Source organism: Acartia tonsa, chromosome 4 (assembly GCF_053477335.1).
Source record: "Acartia tonsa isolate MP-2025a chromosome 4, ASM5347733v1, whole genome shotgun sequence".
Taxonomy (NCBI): Eukaryota; Metazoa; Arthropoda; class Copepoda; order Calanoida; family Acartiidae; genus Acartia; species Acartia tonsa.
Genome location: NC_137263.1, coordinates 14,055,043 through 14,076,855, shown reverse-complemented (window position 1 = coordinate 14,076,855; position 21,813 = coordinate 14,055,043). Strand labels below are relative to the sequence as shown.

Below are 21,813 nucleotides of genomic sequence, written 5' to 3'. Positions count from 1 at the left end.
GGCTTCCAACCTATTTTTTGGGGTTGGGGGGGTTTAAAATTTTTTTAAGGGGAGAGATAATTCGTTTTTTGGGGTGTAAAATGGCGCGCGAAAATGGGGTGTTGATACAATATCCCTGACCTACCTACATTACAGTTAGGGTGTTGATACAATATCCCTGACCTACCTACATTACAGTTGGGGTGTTGATACAATATCCCTGACCTACCTACATTACAGAGACATGAGATACCAGTTGGGGTGTTGATACAATATCCCTGACCTACCTACATTACAGAGGCATGAGATACTAGTTGTGGTGTTGATACAATATCCCTGGACATACCTACATTACAGAGACATGAGATACTAGTTGTGGTGTTGATACAATATCCCTGACCTACCTACATTACAGAGACATGAGATACCAGTTGGGGTGTTGATACAATTTCCCTGGCCACAGACACCAGGATAACAGGATTCTCCAACTTTTGTGCAGTTTCTTCCAGAATATCCCTGAAATGTTACAAATAATTCTGTTATGAAGATTATTTGCTTTTTTCTATTCAGATCTCTCTAACCACAGAACTGAACTAAAATCAAATAACAAAACGAAAGAGCTTTAATATTTCAAAAACAGATTTTTTTATCGCAAATGTATAAATAAAGTTATTTAACATATAAGAATTTAATGCAAGCATCTGTACATGAAACATGATCTGTAATGCAAAATACTTGTGAGTTGGTAATTAAATGATAAAAATATATACAATAAATTCAAATAACTATACGGACTTTCTGGATTTGATAACATATTGACTTTTACTAACGAAAGAACACACCCTTAGAGTAGAAAAGTTTGTTCAACATGGTACCTAATTGTAGCCTGGAAAAGATCGCTTTTAATAAGAATCAGGAATAAGGTATCTAAAATAATCTTTAGAGGGCAGATAAAAAGGTCGTCAATTATACTGTGTAATGCCCCCCCCCCCCCCCAAACGATAGCTGAAAATCACGTGATTTTTGTTGGTAAAAGCTGATTTATTTTACCTGTGGACAAATGCAGGTATAACCATTGTGTGAGTTTGATTCCTGGCAGATACCTCCATTGTTGCATGGATCCTGGGCACATGTCTCACATCCAGTCACCCCAATAGTGTTCACAGAGGTTTTGGTTATATCCCTACAATATATTTTTACATATTTTATCATATTATATTATACTAGCGGTTAAGCCCTTGAGGGAGAGAAGGGGTTTGGGGGGGGGGGGGGAAGTCGACCCACTACTTTAAATTGTAGTTTAAAAAAGAAATTTTAAAAAAATTGTTAGGGTAATTTTTTTATAAGGACGATTTTTCTTAAGAGAATGGTGACACCATGCCCCAAAATAGTATTAAAGCTTCCAAGGACCTATGACAATCTACCCTATACAGGAAAATGATGACAGTTAAATGGTTAGCAATATCATGTTTTATATCAAAATTACAGAAATTCTACTCTTCCCAAATCGTACTTAATTGTCATTTTTCCCAAATTATCCCTAATGTATGAAAGCTGACAAATAAGGAAACTTTGTTATATAATTTGGGGACTAGTGTAATAAACATCTTAATGTCGCCTGATACTGACCTGTGTCTGGGACCAAGAGCAATCCTGCTGATACAGCCGACAAAGCCGCGAGTAAATCCAACATCCTCATTAATATTCTCATATGACGGGAGGCCTCCAACAAACAGACTCTCCACAAGATCCAGACCCTGGAAGATACCCTTAGCGCTGCCGTACACCGGAGGATTGTCGTCCAGCACCATGGACGCGTTCTTCCTGTTTCTCCAGAGCGTGACTGTGTGCCATCTACCTGGCTGCACAGGTATGTCACTCTGCACCTTCGCCACGCCACCGCCAAGCTTGAAACGGAATTCGGGGTGGCCGAATTTGAGACCGAATGAGACAAAATCGCTGTTTCCCTGGTTGTCTTGGCCGTTGAACAATATTAATCCATCTTTCTCTGGACGGAATGATATCTAAAAAATATATATTTTATGATAAGACAATGACAAATAAATTAATGTACATCCCCAATGATGATGCACAAAATAACCTCTTTTGTAGATTACAATTAGTGATTGTAACGTGTGTAACACTCATGAACTGAACCAACCACTCAAAATTAAATAAGAGTCCTTAAAGTTGTTAAGCCAACAAATAACAAAAAAAGTCATTATAAAACTTTGAGGAATAGTGTCCAATGTCCCCTTCCTCCCTGTTATCATACCTGAATATGAGATTCTATATAGGCATCTGCCAGAGTAGGATATTCTACATAGGATATTGGAGATTGGTTATAGATAGAGTAGCTACTCTACTTCAAGTGAGATAATTATACCTGAATATGAGATTCTATATAGGCATCTGCCAGGGTTGGATATTCTACATAAGATATTGGAGCTTGGTTATAGATAGAGTAGCTACTCTACTACAAGTGAGATAATTATACCTGAATATGAGATTCTATATAGGCATCTGCCAGGGTTGGATATTCTACATAAGTTATTGGAGCTTGGTTATAGATAGAGTAGCTACTCTACTACAAGTGAGATAATTATACCTGAATATGAGATTCTATATAGGCATCTGCTAGGGTAGGATATTCTACATAAGATATTGGAGCTTGGTTGAAGTATGGAACTATTCCTGTCACTGTTAGAATAAACTTCTCCTCCTCTGAGTCACCTAGAATTCATGGATATATTGACAGAGGAAACTTTGTTTATATGGACCTTATTTATTGGTCAGTTCTTTCATATAGTAGGAAGGGAGGGGGTAAAGGATTTGGGTAAAGACTATCGTTATTTTAGCTTATTTGACTGTTAATAATTGATTTATTATAACTTGGATGTTGCACCAGATTTTCATGTATTCTAATAAAGTGAAACTTGTAGCTGGCTGAAATAACAATCCCCTCCATTCACCCACTTCATCCCTTCCCCTCTCTTCCTACTGAATGAAAGAATTGGCCAAGAAGAAGTGATGTCCATGTTAGCAACCTAAATTTACGAAAAATTTTCCCCTGTCATAATATTCACGTATATTCTATCCATTAAAATGACTCTCAAGTCTCTTGCGCAAAATGAAATAGCAGGAATGGAATGGACAATCAACTGTTAATAGTACTGACCTTTAAATTTTTTTTAGCACCATCTATTTAATAAACATAGTGCTTAATATCATGAAAATTGAACAACAAAAATTAACATGTAGACATTTTTGTAAGACTATACAGTTGCTACGCTATTTAAACTGTTTTAAGAATCAGCGTAGCAAGTTTGAACTGAATAGCACAATTTTATCCGGACTAAATTAATAAATAAGTTGCGGACGGACCGACTCTAATCATAGAATAGCTTCGTTTATAAAACTAGTGTTTTCTACTTGATTACCTTTACAAACATAAACTCCTGCGTCACTTTCTTCAACAGAAAAAATTGTCAGGGTTCCCTGAAAAGCACACAGATAATTAATGTTAAAGAACTTACGCAAAGTTGAGTAAACCAATCTTCTGTGGTTAGTTAGCCTATAGAGTAGATAGGCAATATTTTATTTTTAGATTTGAATCTTGGAATGGTTTTCCATCCTTCCCTACCCCAACCATACAGTTCCCTTAGATTCTAGGGGCGCAGCCACTAGTAGGTAAATAATGGGCTATTAAAGAGGGAAGGAAAGTAATAGACAAAGGAAGTTAGGTGAAGTGAAGCGATTGAGAAGTAAAATGATTGCTATTATTAATTTTATGATATTATTTCAATATTCGTGGAAAATTGTCTGTAAACGATGCAATACATGATTTTTCAGTATAGCTGTGAACCGGTTCTAATCCGATGGATGTTAATCCGTTTCGAAGTCATACTGGAAAATAGATTAGCTGCTGTTTCTAACAATTGCAACACAAACACATATTGATTCATAGAGCAGCTTCGAATATAAAAGTAACCTTACCTTGTCTACAACGGAATCTCTCTTTATAATTCCCTGCTGTTTGGTCCAGGTAACAGGTTCTGCTGACTCGAGTGTACACGCCAGGTTCACAGGCATGCCAGCTCCAATATCCAGGCGCAGCGGTTCTGCTGGCCGTTTCCGAGATTTTACCTCAGCAACAGCCGGCTCCTTGTTCAGTTCTAAAACAAAATATTGCATTTTAATCCATTAATGTAAATTTGTAAAAGTAACAGGATGTTTGTCTATGTTTGTAACTGTATGTCTTTGTGCAGCTTAAAATATCGCCAAACGCCAGACCGATATGGTTATACTTTACTATTAAGATTTTTAAGAGTCAAGGAAAGGTTTATATTCATATGGGGGAGATTACTATCACCCTTACAAGAGAAATCGCCCCCAGAAAAAATAAACTTAGTAGGTTATTAAAGTATGCAGTAATAATTACGGCGTGGGCTCGCAATCATGAACGGTCAAAGGCAGATTTTAAGCTATTTACCGAGGGATTTCAAATATATGTAAATTAGAATATCTCATTCCCATTATTTATTTTTTAATTTCTCTTTAAACCTGTAACAACTGAATAAAAATATTAGAGGTGGAAAAAATGAAGAATAACGAAACATTTTATAATCACAAAACCTTTCTCACATATTTTATATTTTTGATATGTATATTTTTTTAAATATATAATGAAAAACCAACGTACTACATAATGGATGCTCATTGATAAAGAGAATCTTCACAAAAAATATCAGCCGCCTATTTTGAATAACAACTGAGAAAATATCATTTTCTCCATAGCATCACGGACGGACATAAAAAGTTAATTATAAAGTAGCTTCGCTACTAAAAATAACTTACCTTGATTAATGTTAACCATCACCATTACCATAACCACTGTCTCATAGTGTATAAACATGTCGTGTGACTGTGCATTAATATCTACAGTGAGTTTATACACATTTGTAGTTACATAGTGCTTTTTTCATTAAAAAGACCTTTGTAGAGTCTATACTTGCAGTGCCCTAACCCTGCGGGGCTACCCAGTATCCAATTAAATCTAACCTTACCTGACTCTAGGTTTTAAGCAACCTCCGCCCCTCAGTTTCAATTTATTTCAAAAAGTTACCACAACCCTCATGAGATATTTCCCTGGGGTGCTGCCACTTTTACCACTAGCAAAAGTACAACCACTGTGTTTTTGACAAAAATTGGGTGTGTTTTTGTCAATTTCGTTTTTAGCTGTGTTTTTGGCAATTTTTTTTATCCACTGTCAAAATTACCCCTTTCCGCTGTCATAAACACAGTTTTACTGTCAAGTTCACACCCATGAAATTCAAGTATGCTGTCAAATTCACAGTTTTGATGCCAAAAATACACCTACTTTTAAATTAATATTAATTATAAATATTTTGACCAAGTTGTTCTTAAATTCGAAAAATTTGTTTCATCAAACCTCTTAGGGCTAGAGCCGCTAGAGATAATGTAAAATCATAAAAGTTATTAATAAATTTTATTTTCAAAATACATTTTAATTTCGTAAAGATCTTGACATTGATCGAGTAACCATTCTACAAATAGGCTGACCAAAGTCATCAACAAGTTGGGAGCTCATGTCCCCACTTCCATAAAGATTATGTTGGCGAGGTGGACCATAAAGCTCCCAAACTTGGTGACAACTAGGGACAGCTTGTTGGATATTTCCAAATCAGTGTTAATAGCTAAACCTTTATCAAAGGAGAAGAAAACATTTCTTCCCTCTTCTATGACATCATCTAGTGGTTTAGACGTCGGAATTGAACTATGTCCAGGTTCAGGTACAGTTTCAGGTACAGGCACAGGTACAGGCACAGGTACAGGCACTGGTTTACAGATTGTAATATGCCGTGGTAAATAGGAACTGGAATATTCCTTATTACAAGAAGGACATTGAGACTTCAGCTAAAGCAGCATATTATAAATTTTTTATGACTATCAATTTTGCTAGATAGTGAACCCATACTTCTCAAGTATTTTCTAAGGTCAATATATCCTGAATCAAGTTTTTCCCTTAGACTCGATCTAACTTTCATTACAGATTTAGCTTTGGCTCTATTATAACTATTATAACTTATTTGTAAATACATGCACAATATATAAACAATATTTTACCGCTCAGATGTTTATTAGTGAGTAACTACTTTTAATCTGATATGAGAAGGGGAGAAAGAGGGGAGTAAATCAAGGGGTATGTATAATGCTACAACATTTATACATATATTTTTCTATATGTAATAGATGTATTAAATATTATGGATAAATAAGTATAAATTTAATAGGTGTATATTTATCAATATGTAGGTGTATAATTGACAAATTATAAATTTAACAGATGTATTTTTGTCAATATGTAGGTGTATAATTGACAGCAAAACTGTGAATATGCCAGTGCAATAATTGTATTTTTGTCATACCCCCTAAAAACGCGGGTGTGAATTTGACAGTAAAACTGTGTTTATGACAGCAAATCACTGTGTTTATGACAGTAATATCACTGTATTTTTGCTAGTGGTAAATCTGCCATGTACCCATTTCCCTTAGAAAAAATTACTACTCCCCCCCCCAAAAAAATATTTTTATTTTTTAAACTTTATTTTTCTGGAAATAAAAAAAAATAGATTGTCCAATTTCAGGGGAGTAGCCGCTAGTAAACAAATAAATATACTAATTATCCATCACCAGTCATGCTACCTGTATAACAACAATTATTGAAATAAATCAATCATCCTTGCAAAAAGTTAATTAAAACCATCGCCATCCTTTAATATGCATACCATTTCGAAAATCGGCTTAATCTTAGTGAAATATTAAGGAAAAGCAATTTTTTTATACTACCCTTTATTTCAATTAAAATTTTATAAAAAAAAAGGGAAATATTTAGGGTGGAAGAAAGATGTTTTTTTTATAGTGCCTATAAAATTGATGACATACTGGCCTACCATTGGTCAATTAAAATGTATATTGTCCTGTAATTTATAATATAGTCTATGTGTTGGCCTATATATACCTTTGTTTTAAAATGATAAATCTATTATTGCATCGTGCAATCCTATTTTACATGCTTTTACATTTTCAAAAAATATTAAAAGTTAGGTATACCTATGTCCTTAAATAAAATGTAGTGATATTTAGTTAAATATTTGTGAAAGATAGGTATATCACAGGGATCTAAAGAGATAAGATAATGACCGATAAATTGATGCAAATCACCAATGATGATATACAAACTTAACCCTTATGCAGATTACAAGTAATGATTGTATCGTTTGGACACTCAACAAAAAAAATAAAATATAATAAAAGTTTTCAAAGTTATAAAGCCAACTATTAAAAAAAACTAGTGTAATAAACAGCCCAAATGCCCCCTCCCTCCCCCTCGGTATATCATTAAGCTTCTGTAGGATTTCAGATTTTTAAAATATTCGACCTTCTTTCTTAAAAATTATAAATAGATATTAGTTGGGCAGTTTTATTATCAACAATATACAAATAAAAAAATTTAAAAAGCAGAATTTTTTCAATTCGAGCTTAATTTGAAAGAGAAATGATAAAACATAGTAAAATAAAGCATATACATATTTTTATGAGTAAGTTATTAATATTTTTGCTGCAAATAAAATAATTTGTTATTTTATTTTACATTATTGTGAAATACATAAAATTATAAATTTGCTGACTAAAATATTTTCTAAAATTAAAAAAAAATATTAATTTTATGTTTTAATAAAAATTACAGTGTTAACAGTGCATAAACGAAAAGTGCTTTTTGAACAAAGATTGCCGTGATTTTTAGGTTTTTACATTAGATTTGATATTTTTAAAATATGACTTTTTACATGATACATGCGAAACATACATATATGTTATTAATACACACTCTGTTAGAATACAAAAGAAGTTGAAAATCACACTGACAATGATTAAAGTGTAATTTCATAGATATATTTTAAACTGTCCCTTCTTAAATTTTTCACATTGATTAATAAATACCAATAAAAATTCTCAATTTACATACATACTTTGGAGTTTGGACTTTTTGATCATGTGATTTTCTTTTTTATGCTAACCTCTTTTGTATACTAGCGCAGTGTGGACAAGAGCTGAGTAAATAAAAGAGTATCTATAATTTGTACAATATAGTAGGCATGCTCTTCATGTTAATAAGTTGCAATAAGGTCCAATATTACAAATTAAAAAGTGCTAATTTAAAAAAAAAATATTTCTTTGGAAATATGTTGTTTTTCGGTTTTTAGGTTAATGCTAATGCACCAAAAGAAAAGAATTTTTAATTAAGAAATTCTACTTAATATAATGGATATAGAACTCGTGGATATTATGACAGAGGAAATTATGTCGTCAATTTAGATTGCAACTAGAGCCTCCATTTAGGGGTCAGTTCGTGCTTCCAATAAGGGGAGAAAAGATGGGGTAAATGCGGTAGATTTAGGTGGAAGTAGCATATCATTGGAGTATGCGAGAATTTCTCACACATATCCACGTATTACCATATCCATTCCTAATATAGTGATCCAAAAGATGTTTGAATAGACTGAACAAATGCAGATAATGAGTAATATTGGACTACATATAATTTAACATACAATGTGCTAATTATTTTTCCCGTATCGCTCGAAACCGATTAATATCCGGTGGGGATTAGAACCGGTTCCAAGCCATACTTAAAAATTATGATTAGTATCGTATTATATCCAGTTTTCTACGAATATAAAAATGTAAAATCATAAGTTTAAAACCATTTTTTTTAGCCTATGCATTCGGTATCTCGGGGCTAAAAAACTGGTTTTAATCTTGTTCATATTATATCCGCGGAAAGCTGTTTGTAATACGATGCGATATATAAGACTAGTTGTTGCTGTTAGTTTGTTGTTGTCTACCTGAGAGAGCGGCACCTTCATAATAATCCGCCACAGATAATGGCACAATGGTCAGGTTGAAGTCTGCGTAGAATGTTCCAAATCTAGTCTGCACTGTACACCTGAACAGATATGAATAATTTAAATTATTATTCCAAAATAAATTTTTTTTAATTGTGAATCATTCTTGTAAATAAAGTGTTTTAAATTAAATTATATGGAGTTAAGAAGTGCTTTTCCCTCCTTCAGGATTAAAATTTCCATGGCAAATCACTGCATAGAATCTAATAAGCTTTAGATTTATTAATAGTATTTGTAAACCTTTATGTTCGAGAAGCAATTTATATAAATTCGCTTTAGAAGATATACCTGTAAACGCCGTCATTCTGTGAATCAACATCATTGAATCTAAACAATCAAATTATCGTTACAGTAATTCAACAGTAAATTTATATTAAAATAAATTTTTGACAAATCTTGGTGGATAAAGTTAACTTGTAAATAGTAAATAGTAAATAGTAGCAAGTAATCCTACCTTAAAACATTATCTAGAGCAGCAGTGTTATCAGGCAGACTGACAGCTCCAAGTTTGCTCCAGGTGAAGGCCAAATTTCCTCGGGTGGAACCATTTACCTCACAGGTCAAGTATTCTAGGCAACAAAATATTTTTAGCTTTTTTTTACTTAATTTGAAAGAGGTAGGTTGTCTGTCTAATTGTTTGTACCAAAAGATCTCGCTAACCACTGACCGAATCTGTTCTTTGCTTGTAAGGTAAGCTACATGAAGTCCCAAGCAAGGAATCTCTTTATAGTGCCCATAAAAATGACAATATAATACAAATGACCAATGATAGGCCAAGATACAGACTAAATTACCAATGGCAGGCCAGTATACATTTTAACTGGCCAATGGTAGGCCAACATGGCTTAATTTTTATGGGCACTTCCTAGCAAGGTCTAATCTATTACTTTACCGTTTTAAAAAAGAAAAAAGACCTAAAAATTATATTCTTCTCTTGAAATACTGAGGCCCTAGATGCTAGAGGCGCGCCCGCTAGTCTGTAAATATTAACATTAACAACATAAACAGTAAAATACTTTTACCTCCAGATCTGATGAGAGTAGAAGAAGGAACTATTGTAATATCCGGCTTTCCTCCTTAATAAAAGAAATGAATAAAATTATCATTATTTTTTACATTTTAGAAGTACATGCATTTTTGTTAAATAATTGGTTCCAGGACAAACGCAGGAGTCCCAAACGCAGGAGTGTTATAATATTAATTTAATTACGTATTTCTATACAGATTAGGTTAAATTAAGATATGAATGTACAAATAAGCCCTACGCAGGGGTTAGGCATTAAAAAAACCTAAAAGAAGGTCTAAAATAGGTTAGGATAGGTTATGTGTCCACTCCTGCGTTTGGTACTCCTGCGTTTGTTATAAGACCAAATAATTTGTATTTTCCAGTAAGGCTTAGAAACCGATTAATATTCACTGCAATTGGACAGTTAACATTTCTTAACCATATTGAAAAATCATGTGTAGCATAGTATTACAGACAATTTTCCACGAATATTAAAAGAAAAATCATATAACTAATACAATTTATCATTTTAATATCCAAGGAAAGCTGTCTATAGTACGATGCAATAAATAACTACATATTATCTCATGCTTGAAATCTGAAAAGGACAGGACAATTTCAAATGATGCTCTAAAAATATTCTCTTAAAAATTTAAATTAGAAAAATGTAACATGCATTTTTATGTTACAAAAACACATGTAATGTTTGTTCATTTATTTATCTTTCACGCATGTTTAAAAAAATATCAGAGAAAAATATGGAAAAATAAATTTTCTTTATGAAAAATGGTAGCACACAGTAAAATCACGAAGCAGCTAATAAATAATGACGTCATACAATACAAATGACCAACAATAGGCCAAAATACATTGTAATTGACCAATGGTGAAATGCATACTGGCCTATCATTGGTCATTGTATAGTATCGCGTCATTTCTATTAGACACTATAAGCTGCTTCTAAAATCACACATAGGACAATGTAGAGATATCATGCGCCCAAACCTAGGGGAAGTAGAACAAGGCGCGGTGACCGTTTTCTACGGAACATTCCGCAGTCCATCTCGTCCGTTCCGTCCGTGCAGTCGATTTCGCCGTCGCAGACCTGGAACCTGGGCACACAACCTGGCCGCTGCCGACAGGTAAACTCCAGGGGTTTGCACTCCAGTGAATCAGCTGCATATAATGGGACAATATCTCAACTGTTTTCAAATTCAGGTAAAATTTTTATATTATAATAGTGACACCCTTGATTTCAAGAAAGAAAATAGGATTTTTGTCTGTCTGGATGTAATGTATGATCTTGTAAACGGCTAGACCAATCGTTCCAGAGCACATTTAGGCCTTTTCCCCCCTTGAGATAAATAGCTCAAAGAACTCCCCCGTCCCTCAACAATAATTTATTTTTTATCAAAAACAAATGTGGAATGGGTGATACACCAATGTTTTCTATATTCTGTATTCTTTGGACCATTTATTAATTGGATAATGAGTTGTAAACAGCCTGGACAAATGGCTGGCAGTTCTCTCACATACTACTCAATAAATGAGAGTGGAATGAAGGGTGCCTTATATTATTGTATTCCAAATTTATCATCAACGCACCAAAATACCACTGGAAATTTTCCTAAAATCAAAAACTTAATCTATCTAGCATGTGATTTTCATTTTCGTACAGACCGACCAACCGAACGACAGACAGACATCCAACTAGTTTGTCTAAGGGTGGAAAAAAATGGCTTACGTTGAACAGTGAGGTCAATGTAATGGATGGCCCCATTGCTGCCAGAACAGATGTATCTGCCCCCATCTGATACCTGCACTCTGCCCAGTACCAGATTGAAGCCACGCTGAAATATATATATTATCATATTCATGGGAGTCTAGTGCAGTTCACGGTAACATGTTCCTGGTTACGATTATTTTGAGTGGAGACTTGAATATTAGTTTGATCAATCTTTGTTTGTTTTTCTTAATTGTATTTCTCGTCACATTTAGCATTAAAAGAACACAAAATTTTTAAATAATGGCATGGTATAAGATCCAGGTAACAATAAATTCATTAGTTTACCTGTTGTGCTGTTGGGGGTAGGGGTGCTCCATCCTTTCTCCAGGATACCTGCCCCTCCAGCGGACACTGCAAACTAACCATACCATCCAGTTCCCCACTCATCCGCACTGGCTCCCGAGATCCCACACTGTCTTCATAGTAATCTAAATAAAAATTGTCTATTTTTTCTTTCATTTTCTTAAGATTAAAATACATTCTATATCTATATAGTATTTTTTTTAAAACATGAAATAACGTTAAAATTTAAAGTTTTAAGTTTGGCAGAATCACTTATATCGCAAGGGACCACCCATACTATCGTACTTCTGAAATTCAAAAGTATATAATCTTAAGCTTAAGGAAAGGGGAGTCGTAAATGTTCCATTTGTGAAATAAGTGATTTTATTAAAGGTCTTTATAGTGCCTATAAAAAAGACCGAAGCATCTAAAATGACATCATATTAGAATAGTCCATTATTCTAATGTGATGTCATTTAGATTTTCAACCAAAAGCTTTACTGACCATGAGTTTAACATGATTAAATTTCCATGCGTCAGGTGCATTTTGAGATAGGCAGATAGGAAAGGGTAAGAAAAAAGAAGATAGATAGATAGTAGAAAGATTGAAGTATTAAATATCAGTTTTTTAGCAGCATCTCAATCTGAAATATCCATGCAGTTATAAAAAAAATATATTATTATTTTTACAGACACAGCAGTAAGTATTTTAGGAGAAATGTTCACACACAGTCTTGTACCATGATTTGTAGCTGGAGCCTCCTGACCATCTGGACCATAATCATCCTCGCTGGCCGGCAGGCGGCTGTACTCATAATAGTCCATATCATCACCAGTTCCATAGTCAGGCTGTAGGTAGTTGGCCGCCGGTGCATTAGCTCCATATCCGCTAGTCTCCCACGGATTTGCATTAGAGACTGGCGGCGGAGGCTGCGGATAGTCTGAGTTGGATGACTGTAAAAACGGCTGGACTGGCGGATAATCCTCGGAATTATAGAAGTCCTGCGGACTTTGGTAGTTGAAATTTGTGTAGGGATCCGGCGTTGTTGCCTGATAACCTCCAGGTACGGGATACCCTTGTGGTCCTGCTGGCACAGGATACCCTTGTGGTCCTGCTGGCACCGGATACCCTTTCTGTTCTGGAGGCTGTTGACGCGGTAAAGGATAACCTTTATCGTCCCGCCGCTGTTGTGGCAGTGGGTAACCTTTATCTTGAGATTGTCTGCGTGGCAATGGATAGCCCTTGTCTCCGTCACGTTGGCCATTGTTTTCAAATGTAAATGAATGGGCCGGCGGACCGGAACTCGCCTCCTCTAAGGGTACAACAAGATCGATTATAATTATTTTATCGCATCGTATTATAGACAGCTTTCCGCGGATATTAAAAAAAATTAATATAAGATTAAAATCAGTTTTGCTAACCCCAAGGAACTAAAGACCCATGGAAAATTGTCTGTAATACGATCCTAGATATAATTTTTCAGTATGGCTAAAACCGGTTCTAATCTAGCGGTCATTAATCGGTTACGAAGTCATACAGGAAAAATAAAGAATATAATCAATTAGTTTCTCTTAAATCATTCATCTTTTTTATTTTAATAATTTTCAATTCTTGAAAATTTAATTAAACAACAACAAATTTATATTCAAATAAGCAATAAAGTTTTTTTTGTAACTTACTAAAATTGAAATCAATTACCGATTTTGACTGAGAGGGTAGATTGGAATGGGGGTAGTAAATACACCCACCCACCCCTCTGTCTTGATTTTTTAACCCAAAGCAAAAACAAATTTATTATACGTGTATTATAAACATAATTTTTTCATTTGCATTAATATTTCATTAAAATATGGTGTTCTTTTTATATTCCAATCTTATTATTGCTGCGCTTCTTGAACAAAATAACCATGACTTTGCAGCTGCGCAAAAGTCGCATGTAAGGCTCAGTAAAATCACCATAACCTTAGCTGGAGGTCTAAACATTTTATCAAACAGACAACCAATATTCTCAGAATTTTATTTTTTGCACACAAACTGGTTTCAATTCGAGGATTATACGCGGGTAAGGCGCGGCTGCCCTGAAAATAATTGTGTCTTGTTTATAAAAAAAAGTAATATTTATTATAAAAATAAGAACCTGTAACAATAACTTCAGATCTTGCTTCAGCTGTACCATCCGAGTTACTGGCAGTACACAAATATCTTCCCTCGTCACCAACAGATATACTACGGAACTAAAAAAATGGATATAAGATATACGTGGATATATTGACAGGGGAAAATTTGTCGTCAATTTAGCTTGCTAATATGGGCCGCATCTATTGGTGAGTTCTTTTATCCAGAGGCGTTACAGACGTTTTGACGGACAGGCTGACATTTCATATTAAAAGTAGTGCTTTTAAAAATACAAAGCTCTTTATAGTATCTATAAAAAAAATGACGTCATACAATACAAATGACCAATTATAGGACTAAAACTAGGACTACACTGACTAAATTACCAATGGCAGGCCAGTATACAGTTTAATTGACAAATGTGGAAGGTTCATAATACGTCATTATTTAAAGACAATAAAAAAAGGTTTAAAATACCTGCAAAACTCCATTGTTTTGTGATATTCTGGAAGGCAGAGGGTCTCCAGATTCTTTGCTCCAATAAATTTGAATTGGCTGAGCTCCTGTGGCCAGACACGTTACTGTCGGGTTAGAACCTTAATTTCATTATTAGATACACCTTGTAATGGATATATTGACAGAGGAAAATTTGTTGTCAAATTAGATTGCTTACATGTAACTCTTGTGCAACATCTAAATAATTATGTATCAATTTACTTTTTAGATTAATCATGGAAAACACTTGTTTGATTTGTTACAAGACTTATTGCTCATTAATTAAAAGGAATTATGAAGTTTTTTTTACGGGATTATTCACAAAGGCAAGGAAAGTATATGAATAACAACATGTTTGTAAATGAGATAAAGACTAAAATTGGATACAAATAATCATGATACAAAAACATATATTTATAAACATCTACGAATATTAAGCATTAAAAAATTTTAAAATTAATGCCAGTTTTGTTAACCAGGGCCTGAAAGGGAATAATAAGAAGAATAAGGGTGAGACAAAGCTCTTCAAATGATTTTTAATTTAATATTTTTTATTTTGATATCTGCGGACAGCTGTTTATAATACGAAGGGATAAATAAGAATTATTTACCTGGCCTAACAGTTTGTCTCTCTGGCTCCAGCCTGATATGCGGAGGATTTAGAATTATTTACATGGCCTTACAGTTTGTCTCTCTGGCTCCAGTCTGATGTGCGGAGGATTCAGAATTATTTACCTGGTCTAACAGTTTGTCTCTCTGGCTCCAGCCTGATGTTTGGATGATTTAGAATTATTTACCTGGCCTAACAGTTTGTCTCTCTGGCTCCAGCCTGATGTGCGGAGGATTTTGAACTATTTACCTGGCCTTACAGTTTGTCTCTCTGGCTCCAGCCTGATGTTCTGAGATTCAGAATTATTTACCTGGCCTAACAGTTTGTCTCTCTGGCTCCAGCCTGATGTTTGGATGATTTAGAATTATTTACCTGGCCTAACAGTTTGTCTTTCTGGCTCCAGCCTGATGTGCGGAGGATTCAGAATTATTTACCTGGTATAACAGTTTGTCTCTCTGGCTCCAGCCTGATGTTCGGAGGATTCATAATTATTTACCTGGCCTTACAGTTTGTCTCTCTGGCTCCAGCCTGATGTTTGGAGGATTTAGAATCTTCAGCTCCGTTTGACGCTCATAAACAATGTTTCCTGCGATCCCACAAAATTTTCAATAATTTTTTTTCTCATTTGTTGAAGTTTTTACAATGTTTCTATAAAAGTCAAAGATTTAATTGGAAGAAATCTTAAAATTATTGTTTTGAGTAAATTGTTCACCTACTCTCCAGCTATCAAAGTAGGTTGAATAAAACCTGGAATCAAATGTAGCAAAACGGTAAATAAAAATGTTCGTTTGACCGTCAGCTACGCTTTTACAGATGTTGTGAACATTGTTGTAAATGTTGTATTGATAAATTTCCTGTTTGATCTCTGACAACACAGACATAAGTGGTTTCATCATCTTCATCAACCTAATTCAACACAACACTATCAATCAGGGATCTAAAGGGATAAGACAATAGCCGATATATTGATGTACATCCCCAATGATGATAACAAACTATAATCGTTGGTTGAAACGTTTGGATAATCAACTTCATTAAACAACCAATTAAATTTAATGGAAGTCCCCAAAGTTGTTAGGCCAACGAATAAGAAAACATGAGGATTAAACTTTGGAGACTAGTGTAATAAACTGCCCAATGTCTATTTCCTCCCTGAGTATTAATGGATATGTGTATATTTTGACAGGGTAAAAATTATCTACCATTAGCCTGCTAAGATGAAATTATTCATTGTTCAGTTTGTTCATTCCGAAGGGAGGGAGGGGATGAGGTAATTATAAACTTTCCCAGGACTTATAAGAAGCTATCCTGTAAAGGAGAACCACATCGATTTAGCGGTTAGCAAGATCCTATAGACAATCAGTCAGACAGACAGATTTCATGTTATTTTTAAATAATGATTACAATTACCTGAACTAAATGTAGAATACCATCAGCTTGGTAATGACGAGTTGGAAATCTTCGACTGAAAATTAAATCAAATATGTAGTTTATAGGAGATATAGTATTCAAAATATTAAATAAAAAAAGAATTCTAAAAGCATTACATCACAATAAAAGGTATTCACTAGTTACATCAATGTTGTTCATTTAACTTTTATTTTCAAATTGAAGATTGAGATACTTAAACTTAAAATAGTTATTTTTGCATCGTAATATAGACAGCTTTCCGTGGATAATAGAATAACAATTTTATGATTTTTATTTTATTCTTCGTGGAATATTGTTTTTAATTCTATGCTATACATGTTTTTTTTTCAGTATGGCTGAGAACCGAATCTAATCCATCGAATATTAATCGGTTTCGAAGCTTTACTGAAATAAAATTCTTACTTGTCCTGTCGTCTCCAGGTAGCGGTCATCTGTCCAACATTAGAGAAGGTCAAACATTCCAGAGTTATTGTAGAACCAGACGTGGGGGTCACACGTTCACCGGCTAGCTGTCCGCCTCCAAGGTTGCTTGGGTAATCAGATCTGTCTGGAGACCTGTTGCCAGCTGTGTACGGGTCTGGATTGCGGCCTTGAGAAGTATCCGGATACCTGCCAGAATTTCTATCTGGATATCTACCAGTGTTACTGTCTGGATATCGACTATAGTCCGGATATCTGCCTGAATTGGCATCTGGATACCTACCAGGACCTGTCTCTGGATATCTGTCGGCAGGTGCACTTTCTGGATAAAGATTTGGATAACTCGCGTATTCGTCTTTATCAAGAACTATGATTTGAACTCTTTCCTCGGTTTCTCCCGCGGCATTTCTCGCCACACACGCGTAGGTTCCCTCGTCATCCTAGACAATTTATTAATGCATTAGATAGTTAATCCTACAACGCAAAATATAGGTATACAAATCTATATGATCTTGATAGAAACCTACTCTTATTTTACAATTAAATTATAATAAAGGGGAAGGGAGTATTTTTGTCTTACCTAACCTCTGTTAGGGCCCTAACCCTTAGAGCCGCGAAAATAATGTGCGGACCAGGAGCGGCAGTCGAGTAAAAACTTACCTTTGACAAGCTAGCCACTGTGTAAGCCGGGGCAGTTAAGGATATTGGTTCAGATCCACTAAACAAAATATCATGAAATCAAAATTATACTATAACTTAAATCACAGGATATAAAGCAATTAATAGTAATTAGATAATTCTATATTAAAACACTTACGTGGATTTAATTCTTTTCCATGAAATAGTGGGCGTTGGATCTCCATAGACATTACACTCTATAGTTAGCCTCACTCCGACCTGCATTGTCACAGAACCTTTAGGCTCCAGCTCAATTCTGGGGATTTCTTGGACGATCAGGTTGGCAATGGCCTCAGTGGAGCCTGCTTCATTCTGAGCCCTGCACTTGTATTCCCCAGCCTCGCTGCCCTGCACACGGTTCATTCGCATCACACCACCGCGCAAGATCTCAATGTGAGGGTCCAGAGGCCGGCCGTCCATTCGGGTCCAGGTAACAACTGGCGAGGGTATGCCAGCCAACGTTCGACACTGAAACAGGACGCTTCCAGATTTGGTGACCGTTTGAGTTGTGTCAGGGTACACCTCGATCCGAGGCGGCTCAAGCCGTTCAACCTCAACAATGGATGTTGCTCTGGCTGACCCGCCACTATCCTCACCTGTACACATATACATGCCACGGTCCGTTACCGCCGCGTTTCTAATGCTAAGAATTTTATTACCCTGTGACAGGACAAGATTGGGTGAGGTCATGTCCTCTCCAACTTTGCTCCAGGAAATGGTGGGCTGATCCCCTTCGACAATGCAACGCAGCTCTGTGCTACCACCTTCAAATAAGATATCTATAATACAAAGTAGAACGATGTCTGTCTGTTTGTGTGTTTGTTTGTCTGTTTGTTTGTAGCGAAGGATCTCGCTAACCGCTGAACCGATCGGGTTCTCCTTTACAGGGTAGCTATTTATAGTTCCTGGGAAGGTTTATAACTATTTTCTTGGGGGGTGGGACACCCCTAACCCCCCCAAAAAATGAAAAATACCCCCTCCAAAAAAAAAAAATTTCTTTTTAAAACTAAAATTAAAATAGTGGGGTCGACTTTCCCCCCCAACCTCTTAGGGCAAAGCCCCTAGAGGCTGGGAGCGAAGCCGCTAGTAAACAAATAAAACAATTTAATCTTTTAATAGAAAAAAAATATTTTAAAAAAATATTAAAAGTATTATTTTGTGTGAAATGAAAAATGAGAGGGAAGTGGGTTATGATTCTAGGCACATTGAAGCTGAGATGAAATAGGTGAAGGGGGGGGGGGGCATATAGTAGAGAAAATTAGTCTATAAAGAATGACTGACCAACTGTACGCTTAACAAAGGTGACGCGACTTGTAAAGTTGCTTCTTTGCTATAAATTTTAAACAACGTTTACCTTGTCCAACAATCTGCTCGTTTGGTTCTATCCTCACTGAAGGAGGGCCTCTTGAAGATGTTACAGTCAGGTAAACCTGGGACTCAAGCTGTTGTCCTCCTGGTCCTCTGGCTGTACACTTGTACAGGCCTGACTGTTCAGGGCGAACATTTCTCAATAAGAGCTGGCCTCCGTTGGACGGTTCAGATAAATATCCATCAACCCTATTCAATTATATCATTGGATCTATAATTACTTGGATCTTACACCAGATTGTCATGTACTCTAATAAAAGCATGCTCGCAGCAGGCTTAAATAACGATACTCCTCATCCAAAATTGCGAATGCATGTCAATTTTATAATTCGACAAAACCAGTTTTAAGGGGGAAAAATTCACTGCGGCTTTACACAAAATGAAATCAATTTAAATTTGCTTACCTACTCCAAGTGATGAGGAACCCCTCATCTCCGTTGGGGCTAAGTATTTCACAAAGGAATGATGCTTGATCTCCTACACCTACAGTCATGTCCTGCGGAGATATCTCTATCCTGGCGGCATCCTGCTGCCCACCTCTACCTGGCACTACACCAGAATTTCCCTGAACATTTTTTTAGATATACAACTTTTAACAAAATAAACTATTACATATTGGAAATGTCAAGAAATATCTGGTTCAAAATCATTATTAAGAACACATTAAAGTTAAGAACAAACAAATGCTGAAATATTTTTTCAAATTTTTAAAGAAAGAAATTCATATGAATTGTTTTTACTCAATGTAAAAATGCATAACTACACATAAATGAACAAAATATTTTTTTTTTTAAATCTATGTATGACTAAATCTCAAAATAGAATGTTTTTTATGTGTTAAAATTCATTAATATGTTGGTTTTGTAAATTACATGTAAATTAAAATTGCATGGGAAGTCAATTAATTGACTTTATTTTTTTTTATGAAACTTCCATGAAAATTAAAAGCAATTTCAGAGATCTTTAGGTTCAACCAAAAAAAAACCCTTACTATATTTTTTTTACAGGATAAGCTATGAAACACTAAATACTAAAGAGATTCACCTGATTCACATAAACTCTGGCCCGAGAGGAGGTTGACCCCTGAGTATTAGAGGCTGTACACACATACTCTCCAGCATCCTCCAGGCTAACTCCAGGTAGAAACAGGTCACCTCCACGAACCTGTGCCTGAGAAAATACATTGGTAAAACTACTTTCCAGTATGGCTAAGAAACCATTTAATATCCGGCAAATTAGAACTGGTTCTAAGCCATGCTAATAAATCATATCTAGTATCGTATTACAGACAATTTACCACAAATATTAACATAAAAATCGTATATTTGATACCAGTTTTGTTGGACCGGGCCTTCGGACCCTCTGGGCTCACAAAACTGGTTTTAATCTTATAATTTTACATTTTAATAACCGCGGAAAGCTGTCTACATTACGATGCGATAAATAACTAATAGCATTCATATCTCTTAAATATAAACAAAATTAAATATGCTATAAATCCTCTTACAATGCAATTGATTTATACTTTTTAGTATATGGTCTTTTAACAAATATGATTTTTGCTGAAGTCTTTTTTTTATGTATAGATCCTACACCTTTTAGGTTATTTTGAAACTTACTCTACGACTGAGAGGATATCCCCTGGTCCATGAGATGGAGGGTTGTGGAGACCCTACAGCTTCACAGGACAGCTGGAGATTTTCTCCAGCCTGGAGCTCCAGGTATTGTGGATGGATTGTAGCTACTGGCGAGGAGGGACGGTCATCACCTTAAAATATGTGATCTTATTGTCAGGGATCTAAAGGGACAATGGCCGATAAATTTATGTACATCCCCAATGATGATACACAAAATTACCCCTTCTGTAGATTAAAATTTTTGGTTGAAACGTTTGAACACTCAAGATAATGAACAAACCAAACATAATTCATCAAAGTACCAAACGCTGTTAATCCAACAAATAACAAAATGTTATAAAATTATAAAACTTTAGGGACTAGTGTAATAAACAGCCTATTGTCTCCTCTCTCTCTCTGTCTTATATTGTACATAAACAAATAATAAATTTAATCTCCTATCTAAAAGTGCAAAATTTTGTCTATTGGACCTTAAACATTTTGTTGAGATGTAAATGTACCATGATATAGTGAACAATCCGTAATAATTTAATTATCAGCATGGCTTAGAAACCGATTATTATCCACTGGATTAGAACCGGTTCTCAGCCATACTGAAAAATCATGTATAGAATCGTATTACAACCATTTTTTCACGAATATTAAAAAAAATTAGTACCAGTTGTATTAGCCCGGCATTCGGCCCATATCATCGTTGCAAACCAAACTGGTTTTAATCTTATAACTTGATTTTAATATCCGCGGAAAGCTGTCCATAATATGATGCGTTAAATAACAATTATAATTGTGATAAATTTCAGTTTTATAGAAACAAATAAACTACCTCCCACATTGAGGACAGCAGTTGATGTTTTAACAAATCTTCCCGAGGTTGCTGTACAGATATATGTTCCTGAATCTTCATATCTCACAGAGGATATTATCAGAAGACCTTGTCCGTCATCTACAGCTCTGCCTGGGGGTAGCAGTCCGTTCTCCTTCGCCCAAGTAATAACCATTGGATCCTAAATATGAT

General features: G+C 35.1%; 1 protein-coding gene across 13 annotated transcripts in view; it reads right to left on the bottom strand.

The window, feature by feature from the left end:
• The window catches only part of LOC145316173 (basement membrane-specific heparan sulfate proteoglycan core protein-like), a 130,801-nt gene that overhangs the window by 12,096 nt on the left and 96,892 nt on the right, over positions 1-21,813 (bottom strand). For 10 of the 13 annotated variants that reach the window (XM_080156505.1, XM_080156506.1, XM_080156510.1 and 7 more), the window contains 27 exons: positions 21,622-21,802; positions 20,781-20,929; positions 20,206-20,331; positions 19,566-19,726; positions 19,148-19,350; positions 17,933-18,557; positions 17,776-17,833; positions 17,098-17,555; positions 16,675-16,729; positions 16,122-16,170; positions 15,761-15,853; positions 14,637-14,755; positions 14,182-14,278; positions 12,784-13,356; positions 12,047-12,189; positions 11,720-11,825; positions 10,981-11,151; positions 9,992-10,045; positions 9,424-9,538; positions 9,258-9,296; positions 8,910-9,010; positions 3,976-4,154; positions 3,420-3,477; positions 2,588-2,712; positions 1,609-2,003; positions 1,030-1,162; positions 384-495 (listed from right to left, as the gene is read on the bottom strand). In XM_080156505.1, the coding sequence (XP_080012631.1) occupies positions 384-495; positions 1,030-1,162; positions 1,609-2,003; positions 2,588-2,712; positions 3,420-3,477; positions 3,976-4,154; positions 8,910-9,010; positions 9,258-9,296; positions 9,424-9,538; positions 9,992-10,045; positions 10,981-11,151; positions 11,720-11,825; positions 12,047-12,189; positions 12,784-13,356; positions 14,182-14,278; positions 14,637-14,755; positions 15,761-15,853; positions 16,122-16,170; positions 16,675-16,729; positions 17,098-17,555; positions 17,776-17,833; positions 17,933-18,557; positions 19,148-19,350; positions 19,566-19,726; positions 20,206-20,331; positions 20,781-20,929; positions 21,622-21,802 (4,678 nt within the window). The remainder of the gene's footprint in view (positions 1-383; positions 496-1,029; positions 1,163-1,608; positions 2,004-2,587; positions 2,713-3,419; positions 3,478-3,975; positions 4,155-8,909; positions 9,011-9,257; positions 9,297-9,423; positions 9,539-9,991; positions 10,046-10,980; positions 11,152-11,719; positions 11,826-12,046; positions 12,190-12,783; positions 13,357-14,181; positions 14,279-14,636; positions 14,756-15,760; positions 15,854-16,121; positions 16,171-16,674; positions 16,730-17,097; positions 17,556-17,775; positions 17,834-17,932; positions 18,558-19,147; positions 19,351-19,565; positions 19,727-20,205; positions 20,332-20,780; positions 20,930-21,621; positions 21,803-21,813) is intronic. The other 3 variants (XM_080156508.1, XM_080156511.1, XM_080156514.1) reach the window with 3 other exon arrangements.